The sequence below is a fragment of the Tasmannia lanceolata genome, unplaced genomic scaffold, assembly GCF_043159265.1.
Source record: "Tasmannia lanceolata isolate RefF3 unplaced genomic scaffold, GAP_Taslan_0.1 ptg000011l, whole genome shotgun sequence".
NCBI lineage: Eukaryota > Viridiplantae > Streptophyta > Magnoliopsida > Canellales > Winteraceae > Tasmannia > Tasmannia lanceolata.
The window spans coordinates 19,785,671-19,805,192 of NW_027518688.1; the positions used below are offsets into that span (position 1 = coordinate 19,785,671).

General features: G+C 38.3%; 1 protein-coding gene across 1 annotated transcript; it reads right to left on the bottom strand.

Moving 5' to 3' along the window:
• Positions 1 to 2,297: 2,297 nt before the first annotated feature.
• On the bottom strand, positions 2,298 to 3,410 carry LOC143885978 (zinc finger BED domain-containing protein RICESLEEPER 2-like). The gene is made up of 2 exons (XM_077389998.1): positions 2,441 to 3,410; positions 2,298 to 2,344 (listed from the first exon to the last, which is right to left on the bottom strand). Exons 1-2 carry the CDS (start codon positions 3,408 to 3,410, stop codon positions 2,298 to 2,300), a joined length of 1,017 nt encoding a protein of 338 aa, XP_077246113.1.
• Positions 3,411 to 19,522: the final 16,112 nt, after the last annotated feature.

Below are 19,522 nucleotides of genomic sequence, written 5' to 3' on the forward strand. Positions count from 1 at the left end.
TATTTTCAAATAAAAAAAAATAAAGTTTGGCTTTTCTCTTTCCCTTCGAATAAACATGATCAGCTCGCCATCTTCCTTCTCCTCTTCCTTCTACATTTTCTGTAAAGGAAAAGTTTAAATAAATGAATTAATATTTATAAGACTAATATCTTCATTGGAAAATTGCAAGTGTTAAAGATTTTGTACCTCCCCTTGTACGTTCTCCACGCCCCAGAAAACTAGTAATACGACCTTGAGTGTTGGATGGTCGTCCAATTTCAAGTTCCGAGCTACTGACCACTCTTGGAGTCCCAGATCCTGCAGCTTCGTCATTGTCATCTAAGTCACGAATAGTGAGTGAAGGACTTGAAAGTAATGACTGAGATGACGCACGAAATGTAGAAGGTCTAAGAAAATCATCATTGAGATCCTGCCATCGCATATCCTCCATTCTGATAGAGGAGTCATCCATAAGTGGGAGCTCTGGGTTGATGTCCGATTTTCTATTTGGTCCTTCTTTGTATGCAGCCGCATTAAATCTAAATAATAGATTCGAAATTAAATAAATAATCTGACATAAATAATAAAAAACAATTATTGCATGCAAAAACGAAACAAACTTAAACCTGGATAGGAGTTGAAGATTTGAGTGGATGTACACAAGGGTATCAGCACGATGTGAATTTAAGCGATTACGCTTTACATTGTGAATGAAGCTATACGTGCTCCATACTCTCTCTGCAGAAGATGTGCTGATAGGCTGTGAGAGAATTTTGATGGCCACTGACTATAACTCTGGTACATGACTTCCATGAAAGTTCCACCATTTGGTCACACACACATTGGGATCTTTCGCATCCTCCCTGGCAAATTTACTGGAAAACCTTCCAACCTTTCCTATGAAATCATATAACTGACGTCTAATCGTACCACTCATCTCATCATCAGGGGAGAGATCCGTAATGGCTTCATATACAGCATCCATGATTTCAGGGTCTTTATCTAAAAATAAAATTGAATAATCGATCAGTCGATAACATAAATGAAGATAAATACAATTACATTATGAAAATTCACAATATGAGAAACAATTACATACCTGGGATGACTCGTTTACCACCGCCTGGTGCTGGAATATTGAGATATGCAGGGTCATAATATTTTGGAGTGAGTACATGAGCCAAGGCATGCATTCGAACATTCATCTTCCCCCAACGTCCCACCACAATACCATGAATATGATTGTACATGTCAGGCACATCTTTCAAGTAGGGGTGTCAACGGATCCACTTCGGGTCGGATCCACCTATGTCACAGTCACGATCCATTCAAATTCCTTATCGGTCGGGTCGGACTCGGATTGTTCTTCGGATCCTAATTTCCAAGTCATGATCACGATCCATTTTAATTCGGACCGTCCATCGGAGTGTCCTATTATGTCCCACTAAGCTAAGTAAACAACTATTTTTTTTAAAACGAGTAAGAATGGCAGTCCACTATTAGTGTGTCTCTATGCATTTTCTTCTACTAAATTAAAAATTTATCTATGTTTAATCTATGTGTAAAATAATGCTTGTAAACAATAAAACTAATCAAAATTACATACACAAAAATAATGTATAACTATTATCAAGGAATATGATTCATAACAATAACATTCAGTAATAAAAACTGATGAACTAATAATATATTCATGACGGCATATATGTTCAATAGACCAGCATAATGAAAGTAAAAACTGAGAAAATGAATCAAGAAAAAAAAAGACTCACCATGATAATCCTCACCAGCATGAAGCGGAACCATCCAAAAATAGTATTGCTCTTCTAAACCATTTCTAAATTCCTGCAAATTCTAAGAATTGTGTATACTTTTAACTGAAATAGTGAAACTTATAATAAGAAAAATGAAGCTTGACCAAGACAACAAATCAAATGAGTCATTTGTAAATAGTTCACTAATATTAACATCAATCCACCATAAATACATAGGTCTGCAAAAGTTGACAAGATTCGTGTAACCACAAAGTAATAAATAAAAATATCAAACTCAAAAACACAATGTTGCCATGTTGGTTTTGCAATTGGCACAACTAAACCAAAAATATCTCCAATCCATTGTTTTTGCGATTGGCACAACTAACAAAAAAATCTCCAATCCATTGTCGATATACCCTACACCAACATACAAAGGAACAAAATAATTAATTTAAATATATGTGAATCATAAATTCAACAATGCAAAATAAAAAATTAAGCAACATCTAATAAGTAACCAACTATTTACCTGTCTCAGAGAAAATACTATAAAGACCACCTCTAGTCTTCATCGCCAATTGTGATAGAATTCGTAGAACTAGCCAAACCTTTCACAAGTATACGAAGCAAATGTTAAAAATTAAAAACCACATTTATAAACTACAATTAGAATAATAAAAAACTTAAATTGAATATATATGTACCATCAATTGAAGCCCGCAACCAATCTTGCCCACAAATGAGAGCCTCTACCGTCTCTGGAAGTAATGAACTACGATACTGATCTAATACTCTACCTCCAGTACTGAATGCAGACTCAGAAGCTACAGTTGATATGGGAATCCCCAAGATGTCACGAGCCATTATAGAGAGTGTGGGATAGTTGAGTACATTGCTCTTCCACCAACTCAATACATCAAATTCATTCGTGGGAGGAACTATGATAATGGCTTCATCCAAATAATGATCTAAATCCCCCTTCCTTTCCACCATTGAAGAACTTTCTATAGCAAATTGGTGAAAAAGATTCATATTATCTTGTCGACTTGGATTAGTGTTGAGCCCTACCCTTTCCTCATTTGCAAAATTAAAACCTGAGAGAGATGATCTCTCGGTAGACGAAGCTTGTTTTCTTTCACACTCTCGGTAAAGGTCTCTAATGGCATTTTTGGCTTTTTTGATTTCCATCTCACTTCTTTCAAAATAGTAAATTTTAGGATAATAATACTCCAATAGCTTCAACTTGTACCTAGGATCTAAAACTACTGCAATCGATAAGATCAAGCTGAATTCTCCCCAATACTTATCAAACTTGTCTTTCATTCTCTCAACAATGGATCTCATAAACAATTTATCGCACACATATGCCTCATGCAATGCACGCCGAATTGATACTAATTCAGGAAAAAATATATTTGCAGTAGGAGACTTGGTAGCAGAAAAAATATTGGTAGCATCATAAAAGACTTTCAAAAAATTGCAAATAATTTTAGCATTTTCCCATTCATCTTTTGTAGGTGCTACTTGATAATTCAGATCACGCTGTGTCATTTGAAGAAATGCATCTTTATATTCTAGTGCAACTTGTAACATAAGGAATGTCGAGTTCCACCTAGTTGGAACATCAAGGCAATTCCTGAAAAATTTGTTGACGTGATTGTGAAGCCTTCGCATACTTCACACTCTCACGAACCTTGTGGATCACATTATTAATCACTTCCAAGCTACTCTGTACAACCAAGTTTAAGATGTGTGCACAACAACGAACGTGAAAAAACTTACCCTCAAGTGGAAGTGTGTCATGCAATTTTTCTTTCAACCTGGCACACATGCTATCATTTGTTGTCAAATTATCTACAGTCATGGTAGATATCTTTCCATCAAGTTTCCACTCTAATAACTGTCGATAAATTGTGTCACATAAATTTATTGCAGTGTGAGGAGATGGTTCCACGGCAAAATTAATTATCCTCTTGTTCAACACCCAGTCATGATCAACAAAATGTGTTGTGAGACATATATATCCAAGTGTTTGGTTGGATGTCCACATATCTGTTGTAAGGCTGATACGACCAGGAATAGTTTCAAATACTGTAGAGAGCTTTTCTTTCTCTTTCTTATAAATCGCTAAGCAATCAGACTTAATAGTGTTCCTAGACACCATCTTGAATAACGGCTGAAGATTCTTAGCAAATTTAATAAACCCGGGGTGTTCTACCATTTTAAAGGGGTACTCGTGCAACATTATCATATGAGCAAGATCTTGTCGGCTTTGATTTTGATCAAACTTAAAGTTACTAATACAAGTACTCCCATCTGTTTTTGCTTGACCCCAAGACAAAATTTTTTGTCTTACGTCCTGATTTTTGTTTTTAGGACAATGCGCAAGATGTCGTTTTAAGTGAGTAGTTCCACTAGTACTTGAACCCGTGAGATTCCTCTTACAATGTTTGCATTTAGCCCACAAAACCCCATTTGAATCTTCTTCTTTTTCAAAATCATTCCAAATGACTGACCTTAATTTACATCGTCTAGGGCTAGGTGGTGAGTGATTTCCATCATTAACATTATCATCCACAATATCCTCAGACATTGTTGAAATAATTTCCTGTATAACATGTAAAAATAACCATAGATATTGTTTAGCTAGTTTAGCATCATTCATTACAATCAAGAAAGATACAAGGCGAGAGTAATACAGGAGAATGTAAATGAGTTTCTGAATTGTACATAAAAAGCATTCATAAACAAAAGGCCATGTTTGGAAACCATGAAAACTTATAGAGCGAGGATTTTTTCACCCCACGTCAAAAAGTGTTAAGTCTGCCCACAATTCCGCTAAAAGGGGAGCGCAATTAGATGGGCCATAGGATGATCCAAAACCATGAAAACTTATTGCCTTCACTTTATTAAAAGTACAGTATTATTGCCTGCACCATAGGATGATCCAAACCATCCATTAGATGGGCCACGGCTGAAATAGGTTGTGTCCCAAAAATCATTTCCATAGGCTGATCCTAACCCTTCGATCTGAATGTTAGAGGGTTGATCCTAACCATCTAGATCATTTAGCCCATTAATATTTAAGAAGGCCCAGCCCAATTCAATGTATAAACATTGCTTAAAACAAAGAGATTCTAACTTCACAAGGGGTGAGGAATAGTTCTTAATCCTCACCATCTGCAAAAAGACTCTTCTACAAATTCCAGAACCTTTTTCCAACACTATTTCAAATTCAAAATTTTCATTTCTGAAATTTAATCCTCCAACAATCTGACAAATGGGTCTCAATTTATCTCTTTAAAGCTAACGAAAGCCCTCAAAAAGGTATGCTTGATGCTTCAAAATAACTTTCTTGATTTTTCGGTGTTTATTTTTTGGGTTGTTTTTTGGGTTTTGGAGAATTTCTATCTAAAACCATTTTCCCTAAAAAAAATTATGTTTTCTGCTTGAAATTCATGTATTGGATTTTGGGTCTTTTCCAAAACCCTTAGTTATTCACTGTAGGTTTCTTTCTGAGAAGGGTTTGGATGTTGCAGGCTATGCTATGGTATTTTGGGGAGATTGAAAAAAAAATCTGTCATTTGAGGCAAGTGGGTCTCCTTAATTTTACCCCTTTTCGAAGTCTTGGATTTGGTTTGGGCGGGCTTTGAATATTGGGAATCAAAGAAGCTGATATCAGGTTAGAGATTGGGGTTTTGATTTGTCACTATTTTTTGTGGATAGGGTTTATGGGTATCTCATGAAAAAAAAAACGCAAAATCCCCAAATTTAATGCATGTGTTTTCTAGGGTAATATGTGAGTTTATGAACTAACATAATCAAACCTTACCTTCAAAGCTTGAGAGATACACACCGTTGTTGTTAATGGTAGAGAAAAGAACAAAACCCTAAAATCCCTTTTTCTTTCCTCCGTGAAAAGTGAAAACTGAAACGGTGAAAGACTGAAAGTAAAAGTTAAAAAGGAGGAATGAAACGGCTGAAAAGTGAAAAACTGAAAGTCTGAAAATAAGGAAACCCCGCTGCCTTATCCTATTCATTAGTGATAAGAGATGTTTTGACCAAAATACCCTTCATAGAAATAATAGCATTTACAAAATTTGAAGGGTATTTTTGTCAAACATTTCGGATCGTGACTATCCAATGGGCATCTCTGCCGTGCCCATACCCAATCCGAAATTTTTCGGATCCCAGATTTTAGGGTCCGAAATAAGCCCATGGATCCTATTCGTATGTTTAGATCCCGTTCATTAACGTTCGGATTCGGACGATCCATTGGACCGTCTGGATCCATTGACACCCCTACTTTCAAGTTATCTTTTATTTGTCCTAACATATTGTCCATGCCTTCGTACACTTCTGATATCAGACAGCCTTCCTGATCAGTGAACTTAATCATTTTATAGACGGGCTTCGTAATTAATAATACCAATTTTATGTTCGTCCAAAATTCATCAGAGACTACACAAGTAGTTGTCATCTCGCCCCTCTCTATCATCACTTTGTCGGTGCAAGCATTCAACCAATCTTTCCAAGCATCTGTTAATACTGTCATCTGCAACGCCTCCCTTACATCAAGAAGTCTCTTAAGTGTAGTATAATGAGTTGCAAATCTAGTCTTCGCAACTTTCAGCAACTCAAACTTCGAATTGCTTCTAAATATAGCAAGAGCCTGCGAATGATTGGTAATATATTTGACGACATCCTTGCAGGAACGGTAAGTCTCTCCAATCCAACCTAGGTGTTTATGCTTGGTCAAGTCTTTGAATATCATATTTAATGTGTGAACCACACAAGGAGACCAAAATATGTGGGGATAAACTTTATTAACCTCTTCCCAGCAAGCTTGCAATTGACTGCATTATCTGTCAGCACTTGCACAACATTAAAAGGCCATACTTCTTCAATGGCATCCAACAAAAACTTTGCAATGTTTTTCCCTTATTTCTCCACGGCAGAGAAGTCATGCGCATAGAGAAATATTGAACCGAACATATTCGATGCCAGCACATTAATCAGGGCTTTGTTCTTCACGTTTGTCCATCCATCAGAGATAAGGGTGTCAATTTTGGCTCGGGCTCGGAAGCTCGCTCGAGCTCGGCTCGAATCCTTAACGAGCCGAGCCGAGCCCGAGTTAGGCCAGGCTTGGCTCGGCTCGGATCGTTAAGGCTCGTCATGTCAACATCATCTGCAAAAACGTACTGAGGGTGCTTATGTCATGTCAACATCATCTGCAAAAACGTACTGAGGGTGCGTATCAAACGGTTGTGAAAAATCGGAAATTAATTTTTTCCCCGTAATTGTCATAACTTTTAACCTTTTTTGGTTTTTTTCTTAATTGTCATAACTTACTGCCTTTTCTTGGTAATTTTTCATTTTAAACTTTATAAATTCAGCTAATTTACTTTTTGTTTGTAATGATTACTTTTTTTCCTTATTTGCTTTTGCTAACAACCTTTGCTGTGCGAAACTTTATAACCCAAGCTCGATAAAGCTCGCGAGCCTGGCCGAGCCTGACCGAGCCGAGCCGAGCCCGAGCCTGGTTCGAGCTCGAACCGAGCCTTTGAGCTTAACGAGCCGAGCCGAGCCTGGCCAAGCTCGGCTCGGCTCGTTTACACCCCTAATCAGAAATAATAGAAAGCCCATGTTCAGGCCATTTTTCTCTCACAACACCTAGATCTTTTGTTACATTCTCTTTCTCATGGTCTAATAAAGTTGTTCTTGCTTTCTCATAAGAAGGCAACTTGTATCCAGGCACAAAATTGGCGGCAGTTATCATCTCTTGAAAATATGGAGATCGGAGGACGTTAAAGGGAATCCCATTGGCGGCAAAAAATCGCAGCACTTTATGATCAACATCGTCTCTATCCTTTGCTCTAAAAGACTTGCCAATTGTTGATTCACCAACCTTACTTGAAGAAGTCGCACCGGAGCTGAAAGACTTGCCAAGCATGTCTAACCATGATTTCTTCACTGGCAGTCTCCCAGGTAAATTCTCTGCTCTTTGGACTTGGCTTCTGATGTCCTCTTGTAATTGTTTGTCTTTTGCAACTGCACTGCAATATGCTATTCCTTGACCTTGACCTTTTGGTGCTTTCACAAGGTGTGCGTGCACCCTTGTATAAGTCCCAGTGTAAACCTTCTTACAGTGCTTACATTTCCACTTTTTGGTTCCCCCATGTCCTTCGCCAGCCTTCTTTCCTTTGACTACGTGTGACCATAAAACTGTCGCTGACCTTGCGTTCGGACCCAACACTATGTCCTCGTCATAATCTTCTTCCACATATTCTTCATCATAGTTGTATTCTAGGTTCCCTTCAAAAACTATGTCATCATCACCTACACCTTGGCCTTGAAATTCTTGGTTGATAGTCTCGTCCATCTTTCCTCAATTGAATCCATTGGATTTATATCCAACAGACCGTCTTACGTGGGAATTCCCAAGGGTATTCACTATTTTGCAGGGGTAGGGTGAGGGTTGGGTTTCCCGTGGCGCAGTGTTGAATCCATTGGATTATATCCAACAGACCGTCTTACGTGGGAATTCCCGAGGGTATTCACTATTTTGCAGGGGTAGGGTCAGGGTTGGGTTTCCCGTGGCGCAGTGTCGAATCCATTGGATTTATATCCAACAGACCGTCTTACGTGGGAATTCCTGAGGGTATTCACTATTTTGCAGGGGTAGGGTCAGGGTTGGGTTTCCCGTGGCGCAGTGTCGAATCCATTGGATTTATATCCAACTACCATTACATAAGCCCTATTTGAGAATACAAAATAGTAATCAACTAATTAACTATTACATAGATCTGATACCCGTTCAGCAAAATACATCATCAAAATACAAATAAATCACCCCCTTGCACCGCTCATAGAAGTAGCACTTGACTCAGGAGCACCACTTGCCTCACCAGTCCCATACCATTCCCAAAAATAGCCTTTCACCTCTCCAGGGGTGGGGTTGTTCTGAACAACAACGATGGTTCGCCGATTCCAGTCTCTATCAATCGCATTCACTGTCCTCTTCTTCAAGGATTGAGGGCGAATGGAGTCCGGTACCAAAACATCCATCATTGCTATTTGATGTTGGGCTCCAAAGTACTGTCGGAGAATCCGAAGAGGCAAGTAAAAGGAAGTGCTCTGGAAACCCATTATCCGAACGCACTTCTGACCAGAAGTCTCGAGGACTGCAGAGGAAATGGGAGCCCATGGGAGAGTCCACTCAATGTCCTTACTTTCGCGACCCTTAAGCCATATAGCCCAACTATCGTGATCATCGAATGAAACCAACACCTCCCGAGTATTAAAACTCCTCATCCAGGCTCGTCTTGGCAAAGGTGGTGGAGCCAAAATTCGTAATCTCTCAACTAGCCAAACCTAAATAAAAAAAAAGTTATAAACAATAATTATCCATAACCAAGTACATCATTCAAGCATTTTTAATAAACCATCCAATAGTTACATAAAGAATGACGGAACTTCCCAAGAAGTCAGATCCAGTAGATCGGCGAGCACTATCTAGGCTATCAAAAAGTTCCGCTAAGACAGTAGGAGCTAGATTTGCACCTTGGCGAACTTGATCAACCAAGTCTACAAAATATAATGGAATCAAGTCTGATGACTCTGATCGGCCCGGAAAGAGAAACATTGGATAAGCACATAATGCTAATGCATTTTCACGGCAACGACGATACTCCATATCCAGTTCTCTACTTGGTGAAAAGACTTATACTAGCTTATGCACGAAGATACTACTTGCCTGACGGTAGTGACGTAGGGACTTCAGTGGCACGCCAATCAGACGGCTCAATGCCTTATCATAGTCTTCCTTAAAGGAAGGCTTGAACATGGGACCATCAGGAGAAATGCGGAGCATCATGCAAATATTTTCATGAGTCGGACAAAGCTCTTGCATTCCAAAATGAAACACATGCGAATCTGGATCCCAACAACTGATTGCGGCACGAATCAAACCCCATTCAACACAGACACTGGCAATATTGTGTAAGCTGCATAGGCCCACCGTGCCAAGATTAACTCCTTCCACTTGATGCAACCTATTGATCCATGCCAGTAAACCATTGTTGGAGACTTCAGCCATTCCGCTCGACATCACTCGTAAAGGCCCCACGTAGGCTCGTATGTACTCTCGTACTTTTATCGAATGACAAAATGATAATATCTTATTAGCTCAAAAGATAAGCTAATAAGATAGGCCACCGTAAGCTGCATTGAATATCAAATTATGGCTGGGCTAAAATCATTTCCTTTTAATAATTTTCAACACATATCTAGGGAAATGACTGGGCTACAATCACTGCCAAATGAATGGCTGTACAGAGATACTAAGTCAGAGACAATTTGAGTTTGTACAACTACATTCAATTTGAGTCAGAGACAAAAAAGTCAACAATTCAGCACATTCAATCATAAACAATATTTGATAAAAATATTTTTGCACAATGCTACAATCAGCTCATTCAATCTAACTAATATTTAATTTTGAACTCAAACTCAATTCTCAAATTCTAAAATTAATTGGGCCTAAATGCAATTTTGAATCAGTAAACACTATTGGAATCAAAATTCACATTTCATGTAGTGTGTGTCAACTACTCAACTGTCAAGTATAGTTTTTTTCAAAAAGGATAGTGGGGCAAACTTCTTAGGATGATCCAAGATTCCAAACCATTCATTTGTTGGGCTACTATGAAGAGGGCTCCACTGTACTTTTGGAAAATGTTGGACTTGATATAAAAATTCAAGAAAATTAAATAATTCTCAAAAGCCAAAAAGCTATTGAAGTTGGATAATTGCACTAACTCATCTTAGCACTACCATGTTTTGATAATTGCCCTAACTCATCTTGTCTTTTATTATTTAACGAAATTAGAAAAGAATTAAATGAGAAAAAGACAAGGTCAGTTGTGCTAACATTGTAGTGCTAACATGTTTTCACAGTTTTGATAATTGCACTATCATGTCAGTTTTGATAATTGCACACCAAAGTACCAAACCCTTTTCACAGAAACCATTTAACAGGGGGGTTTCATTTTCACAGAAACCATTCTCACATAAAGTGAGAATGGTTTTGTGAGAATGGTTTCTGTGAGAACCATCCACAGAAACCGTAGAGAGAGGGGATTCATTATTTCATTTTCTTTCTTTCTTTTAAAAAAAGGAAAAAATAAAATAAAATACCTGAGTTCTTGTTCTTGTTCTTGTTCTTCTTCTTCTTCCGTCGGATGGTCGTCGGAGTCGGACGGCGATGGTTTGAGAGAAGGGTTCTTTCTCTTCTTCTTTATTCTTCTTCTTCTTCTTTATTCTTCTTCTTCTTCTTCTTCTTCCGTCGGATGGTCGTCGGAGTCCGACGGCGAGGGTTTGAGAAAAGGGGTTTGAGAGAGGGGGCGGTGGAAGAGGAGAAGAAGAGATAATAAGGGTTTTTAGGGTTTCATCCAAAACCCTCATTTTATACGAAATTAAAAGGTTTTTATGGGAAATTACAAGAAAGCCCCCACTCAAAAGTAACCCATACCCTTTGATAGCTGGTTAAAAAGTAATTTCATGTCGAAATATGGGAATCGCGATTCACATCACTTAAAGGAACGGATTTTACGTAATGGGAATCGCGGTTTTAGATATTGTGATTCCCGAATCTTAATTATGTAAAACCGCGAGTTTGTTAGAAATGAAACGCGTATTTATAAATTACGAATCGCGATTCCGGTGGAATCAAAATCGTGATTCCCCAATTTGGATTCGCGTTTCCGATTCAATCGATTCGGGACTCCCATAGTTTGGGGAATCGAATCGAATCACGATTCTGATTCGCGAATCCCCAACTCCAGGAACGAATCCTGCTTCCTTGGTTCTACCCCTTTTAACTTTAGAGCGAGAAGGAGCTTGGCTCCCACTAGCACTAAGGTTGGGTTCATTTTGGACTTCAAATTCAACATCGTCTTCACTCCACTGACCTCCAAAACAAACTTCCATTAGGTCATCATTGCCCATGACTTGGTTGTTGTCATGGCTAATGTTGGATAGAAAACTTCTTCCGAATCGGCCATTAAGAGGTTTTAAAAAAATTAGTGAAAGGAGAATTACAATTAAATATTTAAATGGGTACCAACCTCAACCTATTTGAGCAAAATTCCGCCCTCTTATTAATCGCCAATCGCCGCCCTCTTGATGAGTAGTTAGTGCTACTAACTAGAGAGAGAAGTATATTGAAGATAGAGAAGGAGAAGTTGATTGGGAGAGAGAGAGGGAGAACTTGATTAGGGAGAGAGCGAAGTTAATTGGAGAGTTTAGATAATAGAGAGAGAGTGAGCTTTGGTGAGAAATGATGGGGGTGGAAAGTTGTATTTATAGGATTGGGTGGGTTATTTTTTGACTTCCCAAAATACCCCCCAAAACTAGTTATTGGGGGGGTTAATTTGGCAAAAGACATGAAATGACTTAAATATGCACAAAAAAGAGTTGTTGGGGAGGGTATTTAGGGAAGGTAAAAGATTTAAACAATAAAAATCCAAAATACCCCCCAAAACTAGTTGTTGGGTGGGTTAATTTGGTAAAAGACATGAAATGACTTAAATATCCACAAAAAGAGTTGTTGGGGAGGGTATTTAGGGAAGGTAAAAGATTTAAACAATGAAAATCCAAAATACGCCCCAAAACTAGTTGTTGTTGGGGTGGAGGGGTAATTTGGTAAAAAGCTTTTAACTTCCCAAAATACCCCCAAAAAGAGTTGTTGGGGGGGTATTTTCAGGATTGTATGAAAATATATGTTTTGGACTAAAATACCCCCCAAACTAGCCGTTTGAAACAACTTTTAGGGGGTATTTTCAGGTTATTCAAAAAAAAAAAAATTGTAAAGGGGGAACCGGGCTCGCGTGCCGGGCCGCCGTGCCGTGCCTGGGCAAACGGGCCATGCCGTGCTAGCCCACCGGGTCGCCCAACCAAGCCCGGCACGGCATGCATCACTGTAGCTATCTGTGGCGTGCCGTGCCTTGCTGGGCCGCGGGCCGGCACGGCCCGTTTGCCACCTTGAGACCACGACATCGATGGCATACCAAAAATATCACATCGGACTATGTTAGCCATCCGATCAATGGAGACATTTTACACAGATTGGGTGGTTAAATCTTTTTTTTTTTTTTTTGCTGACCCATCTATATTTTGACCCTTCAGATTGATGATCCTAATCGCAGGATGAGTGACATTTGAATGGTGGGGATGTCATGGAATGGAACTCCATTTGTTGGGCTGTGATTGTATCATACATTGATTTTCACCCCCACCACAATTTCAGTTACCTCTCAAAACAATTCAAATTGATGCCATTAGTAAATCGTCACAAAAACATAAGAAATTTAAGGAAATGATAACCCTCCTCCCTTGTTTTAATAATGACATACCACTCCTTACACGTATTTCTGATTAGCTTTTAAAGGGTATCAAGGTTTTTGAGATGCTCTCAATTTATGTTACCTGGTTCACTCAACGTCATGTTGTATTACAATTTACAAACCGGTAGGCTTGAATTGGTTTGTAATATGGTTCACAATAATTTGCCAAAACTAGTGAAATCCAATGGCCAAAAGCTAATTTTGACTTCGAGGTTAATATTTTCTGCCCTAGTATGTATTGCAGAAACACACACATGTTCTAGAGAGGGTCTTTACACTGTTAACTCAAACTAACAGCCTATATTTCTCACGAGAAACACATTTCTGGTGGAAATTATTTTCTTTCCACGATTTAGAGGAACGTGATATGATTATGGTTAATTTAGGAGTGCTCCTAGGGAAACTGCATGACAGTGGAACTGAACTAATTGAATAGGATTTGTTCAAGTTATCTTACACAGACCTACAACCAAACCATTGAAAGAGGTGAAAACCTGAGATTCCTGAATTGGCATGGGAGTTCAGTAGTAGTGAGCGAACAGTTTGGAAATTTTCAAACTGGTATCCTGTGATGTAGGAAAAGGAAAAAAAGGAGGTGAGGTAACTGTGGGGATTTTATTGTTTTATTATGGTCTTGCCTTTCATTTTCTTTCTCTGCCTTGGAATAATTTATGGGTTTCTATTACATAAACACTCAAACACAATATTATTCCTTGGATCTTCTAAGTAATCAATTCAAGTAATCCAGTATAGTCATGGGTTACAAGGAAAGCAGGTAGCAATGAGGAGGATTTGAAAAGGTGATGTTTTAGATCTGTTCTTTGGTTGGGTAAATTGTTGAAACCATTAGATTCTTTGGTGGTCTATTTTTTTGTAAGATCTTACACTTAATTCAGTTGTGATTTCTTGGGTGCAGATTCAATTGGGTCTGCTGATTTTTGTAGTGATTTTATGTTTATAATATCATCAAAACATATTGGAATGCACATGGGCTAATTTTTTTCCCATTAAATGCATGTTTTATGTTGGAATATTTAAATTTCTATCACTTGCATTTGAGTTAGCTGTCATGGAGAACATGGTTCAGAATATTGGTCTGAGCCACCATATTGTCCGTATATTGATGAATATTGAACCCTAAATAGTGTCAGTCACATGCCCCATGCGATCGATATTTCATTCCAAGATGGAGAAAGAGCCCTTTACTTCCCGTGGTCGGGATCACTCTTGTTTGGTGGGCCCAATGTGGCCCTAAACCCAATAATTCCATTAATCGAGCAATCATAACTGTTCGATCGGCAGACTTTCGCACTTTTTGCACATATAGGGCCCGTTTGGATATGCGAATTTTAGAATCTTGGATTTCCTCAAAATTCTAGATGGGAGATGAGAGAAGGAAGAGACAAGCCGTCGTTTTTTGATTTATCGCCCTTCTTTCTGACAGCAAGAGAGCAGGAGATCGTCTGATGTTTCCGAGTTTTAGAAATCTCAGGATGTGGGAGAGATTTCTTAAACATGGATTTGCTTAAAATCCAAGAAATGTTGTCAGGACAGCATACAGCAGCTTGATCATGAACCCTCTTCTAAGTATTTGCGACGGGATCCACCAGACTGTCCAACATACACCTGGTCATATGCATTGTGGGGATGTACCCATCAATGCAATTATTTAAAGGAGAACGAGAAAGTCACTTTCAGGATCAACAGTAAAAGGTAATTTTTGGGCCCTACAAGGGGCATGCATGTGAGATTAAGACCCTTGATCTTTTAGAACATCATGAGATGACCCATCTGATCTTGGTCCCATCCTGAATGAACATTCCATGCGAGTCACAAATTAAGGGTCCCACAATCCACCAGACTTTTATTTTCATTTATTCTTCCTTTATAAGCTCTCTTAGAGTTGGGTTTGGTAGATCTGTTCTGTATATAAGTAGTCTGGGATTCGCTACCCAATTCCGGCGAAAACGAAAAAGCCATTTTGTGGCTTCACTTTTGCAAGAGAGAATAGCCACCTAGTAGCAGATTTTGTCCTATTCATTTATTCATCTGATGTGGCTGTTCGGGGAAATTGCCTAGTAATTCCCAAGTAGGGCCTTTTCTTGCCTGGCCCACCCCCTGTAGTGTAAAAAGAGTAGGCATAGATAGACTGGAGGGAGAATTTATATGATGAGTGGCCGTGAAAACACGTGAAGTCTCAAAAAGTAGATACGGCCCACTTTTTTTGATGATCCAAACCGTTCATCTGTTTGGGCACAATGTAAATAGGTAGTGCCCCAAAAATCATTTCCATTGGATGATCCTAACCCTCCGATCTGAACTAATATGAATATGAAGATTTCCAAAAACCATTTATGGAATCTTCTACAGATCGGAGGGTTAGGATCATCCTATGGAAATGATTTTTGGGGCACAACCTATCTACGTTGTGCCCAAACAGATGAACGGTTTGGATCATCAAAAAAAAGTGGGCCGTACCTGTTTTCCAAGACTTCACGTGTTTTCACGGCCACCCATCGTATAAATTCTCAGGGGGTGAGGAAGAAAAGGAGTGAATATATCACTACCCAAAATTGCAAGTGAGTTCATATCTTATTCGTGTTAATACAGAATTTCTGGGTTTCTTTATAGACGATTGAATTTGAAAAGGGAGGCAACAATTCAGTGCCAGTTTCGATTCCTAAATATAGCAATCCTAGAGAGGCCATGTTATATAGCATTTTTAAATTTCTCTAGGATTTAAATTTAGGGAAATGATATTAACACACAGATGTTTTCACTAACTCATCTTATCTTTTAGTATTTAAAGAGCAGTCAAAGCTTATTACAGTTCCCAAAAAACTCTCACAAGCCAATTAAAAAAGAAAAGACAAGATGGGTTTGTGCAATTATTAAAACATGGTTGTGTTGATATCATTTCCCAAAATTTATTGTTTAGTACTTTTTTTTCAAATAACACCCGTATAGGAATTATATATGTTCTATTTTCTGTATTTAAAAATAACAAAATTTTAAAAATAAAAATATCGGCTGATATATCGGCATCGGGAATGGTCCAATATGGCCAATATATGGGTCTTTTCAAACCCTTTTTTTGGTGGGTAAGATGGGGTTTGACGGACTCCTACCAGTATATTAAAATAAATTAAGATTTCAGTCTTACATAGCTTCTCCCAGTATTATCTTGATTTACAATCTCTAATAGAGTAAAAGGAACAATTGGGAACGGGATGTTATTCCCTTTACAAGGACAATAAAAGAAAATCCGTTCTTTCATCAATGTAAGTAGTCAATAGGGAGGAGACAAACATTTGATTTACCTTGTAGAATAGTGATAAGTAGTGTTTGGTTGCCAACCTCGTAGAGCAGTGAGAAGGGGTCTCATTACCAAAGTAAAAGGAGAAGAGAGACAAGGAAGTGAGAAGGATAGGAAGAAAAATGCATCATTTTTTAAGTCAAATTCCTCCTTTTTTGAGAAATTTAGCCGGAAAGGCATAAAAAGGAGACATTGATGTCACGCCACCAGACATGCAATTATTACCTTTGAAACTGATTTCGATGTTACATTAGCAACTGAGCATCATTAACTTTTGAAGAAAAGTACATTTTTTTTGCTTAGGAATTGCCCGCAGATGCCGGGCATGTGGGCATCCAAACAGACGAGCTTCTTCCATCTTGGCAAGTGTTGTTCTTTTCCTCCACCAACTTGTGTAATGGTTCTTGAGATGTTTACTGCTACTTCGGAGACGGATGTCTTGGAGTTCTAGGGCATAAATCTCTTCCACCTCAGCATTAGCGGAGAATATGCATAGTTTGAGTCCCCTCCGATGGATGCTCCACTATTCTCCAAGGAAGCATCAGTGTTAAGTTCGTAATAAACTTAACCAAAGCATCATTGTAGAGGAGAAAAACTTGACTAACACTGGTTACTTTGCCCTGATCTTTTACCCAAGGTATCCTTCCTTTTGCCACCAAATCATACTCAAATTACAAAAATACCACTCAACGAATCACCTTTCCTAAGTACAAAATCGGCATTTGAAAATCTTTCCCACGTAAGCGGCAAAAGCAAAACACTGTAAAGCAGAAAATCCAACAATCCTGCACAACATATGCCAAAATGGGACATTCCGTAGACAAAAAATGCTTAATTATAGCGATGTAATTAGTAGAAAATTCTAAGGGTACTCCCGTCATTGTATCTGCCGTATTAAAACCTCGGCAGACAGAGACGTCTGTCAACATTGATGGGCAAAATTTTGGAACCATTAGGTTCTTTTGTAGGCAATTTATTAGTAAGATTTTACACTGGGCAATGATAAATTCACACCTCCTGTAGGATAATTCGCACCCCGTCTCTAATGTTAAAAAAGAGTTAAAAGTCTACCACATACCCTCCTTTAAAGGGGGGCGAATTATCCTGCAGAGGGTTTGAATTCATAATTGCCCTTAAAACAGTAGTGATTTGTTGGGTGCAGATTGAATTGGATTTGCTGATTTTTGTAGTGATTTTATGTTTACAAGATCATAAAATAAAAATTGGAATGCAGATGGGGAACAATACCTTGGGTGCAGACCTTTTTTCCATTAGATGCATGTTATATGTTGGAATGTTTGAATTTTATATCCTTTGCATTTGAGTTAGGTGTCATGGAGACCATGGTTTAAATAAAATATTGGTTGTATGGGTCAACATATTGGCATATTGGCCCCTAAATATTGCATCAGTTGATATTGCCGATATGGTACCGATATTTCGTTATGTGATGGAGATAAATGTTATTATTTAGAGGGGGACTATGCAGAAAGTCACTTTTACAATCAACGGTAAAAGGTAACTTTTGGGTCCTACAAGGGTCATGTATGTAAGATCAAGACTGTTGATCTTATAGAACATTATGAGTTTACCCATCTGATCTTGGTCCCACCCTGAGTAGACATCCAATGCAAGCCACAAAGTAAGGGGTCCCACCACCGACCAACCTTTTTTGGGTCTTCTTTTATGTAAAGCAAAGAGAGGGAGTGGGAGCTAACATCATGTGATCTGAAATAGCATTGCCCTCATGTTAGGTTTTTTACACCTTACCTTATTTCATTGTCTCTTTTTTTTTTTCATGTTGTCGTAGAGTGGGGTTTAGGTAGATCTGTTTTATATATAAGTAGGTCATTTAAAGCGAAATGTTATATTCGCACCTCTTATTATCAACAAAGTGTTGTCTTGACATTTGATTAGAATGACCACAGTTTTTAATTATAAAAAAAAACATCTATTAATACATGTTGAATTAAAGAAAGATGTTACAGTCAAGAGCACAAAAGCACTAATCTTATCCCTAGAAACCATTTAATTCTTAATGAAAGGGGAGAAACAAAGGATCTCAGGTGATCCAAATCATCCAATATATGTTGTGGATGTAGCCCAACACTCAATGGATGAGTGATGAGTTAGATAATGGACTAGCTTGATGGGTGCATATTGGGATCTAAGGGAGCATCTTCGGTAGGGAGTGCGGGGGTATTTCTTCTTTGGAACCTCCTGTCATGGCTCACCTTTGAAGTTTTTGTGGTCTGTCAATAATTCATCTTCTGATCACATTTTCCTTGTTTTTATTTTCTTATTTTTCTTCCGGATATTGCATGATTCATTCTTTTCCGGGACTGAGAATCTAATTGCCCGCAAATCAACTCTATAGTCTTTGCCTTGGATCCCCTTGGAACTGAGATCTATCTACTTATCTTCCATGGGCTCCCCCCTCATGGCTTGTCCATGAGTTTTGGGTTGGGTTCTTCTGGGTTGTCTCCCTTATCTATACTAATACTAAATATAATGGGAAAATTTGACGGCAGTGAATAATCACTGAGTCATTTGAAACCATAGGATAAGAGGTACCCATGGATCCATTTTGGGTCGGGCAACTATGTCCTGGCCACGATATGATTAGATTCCTCAACACAATAATCAGCTGCGAATGCCTCTCTGTGATGGTCCCTAGCAAATTCCTATAAAATTATATAACTTTATATGATCAATTACTGTTACATGCTGGACAGTTGAAAAAATGACAAGAAAATGTTGCTTTTTGAAAAAATATTAAGAAATGCTACTTTATTAAAAAAAATGATTTTTTAGGACAAAAATACCCCTAACCTTACTTTATCTTTCTCTTCTTTGTTTTTACACTTTATCTTTCCGGCGATAGAAGCCTTCTTCTCCGACGAAACATCCTCATTTCTCCGGCATATGCTCATTTGTCTTGAGAGGTTAGAAGGAGTTCTCTAGAGACGCCTGTTTCTCATTTTCTTTTTCCTCCTCCAAATATCTAAAATCTCATTATCTTTGTAAGTATTTCCCCTTTTCTAGTGACTGTAGCCAAAATCAGT

Excerpts from the sequence above, each read along its gene's own strand:
- LOC143885978 (XM_077389998.1), bottom strand. The coding sequence starts at position 3,410 with ATGCGAAGGCTTCACAATCACGTCAACAAATTTTTCAGGAATTGCCTT. Across the intron at positions 2,345-2,440 it reads GTTGCGGGCTTCAATTGATG|GTTTGGCTAGTTCTACGAAT; the intron begins GTACATATATAT and ends TACTTGTGAAAG.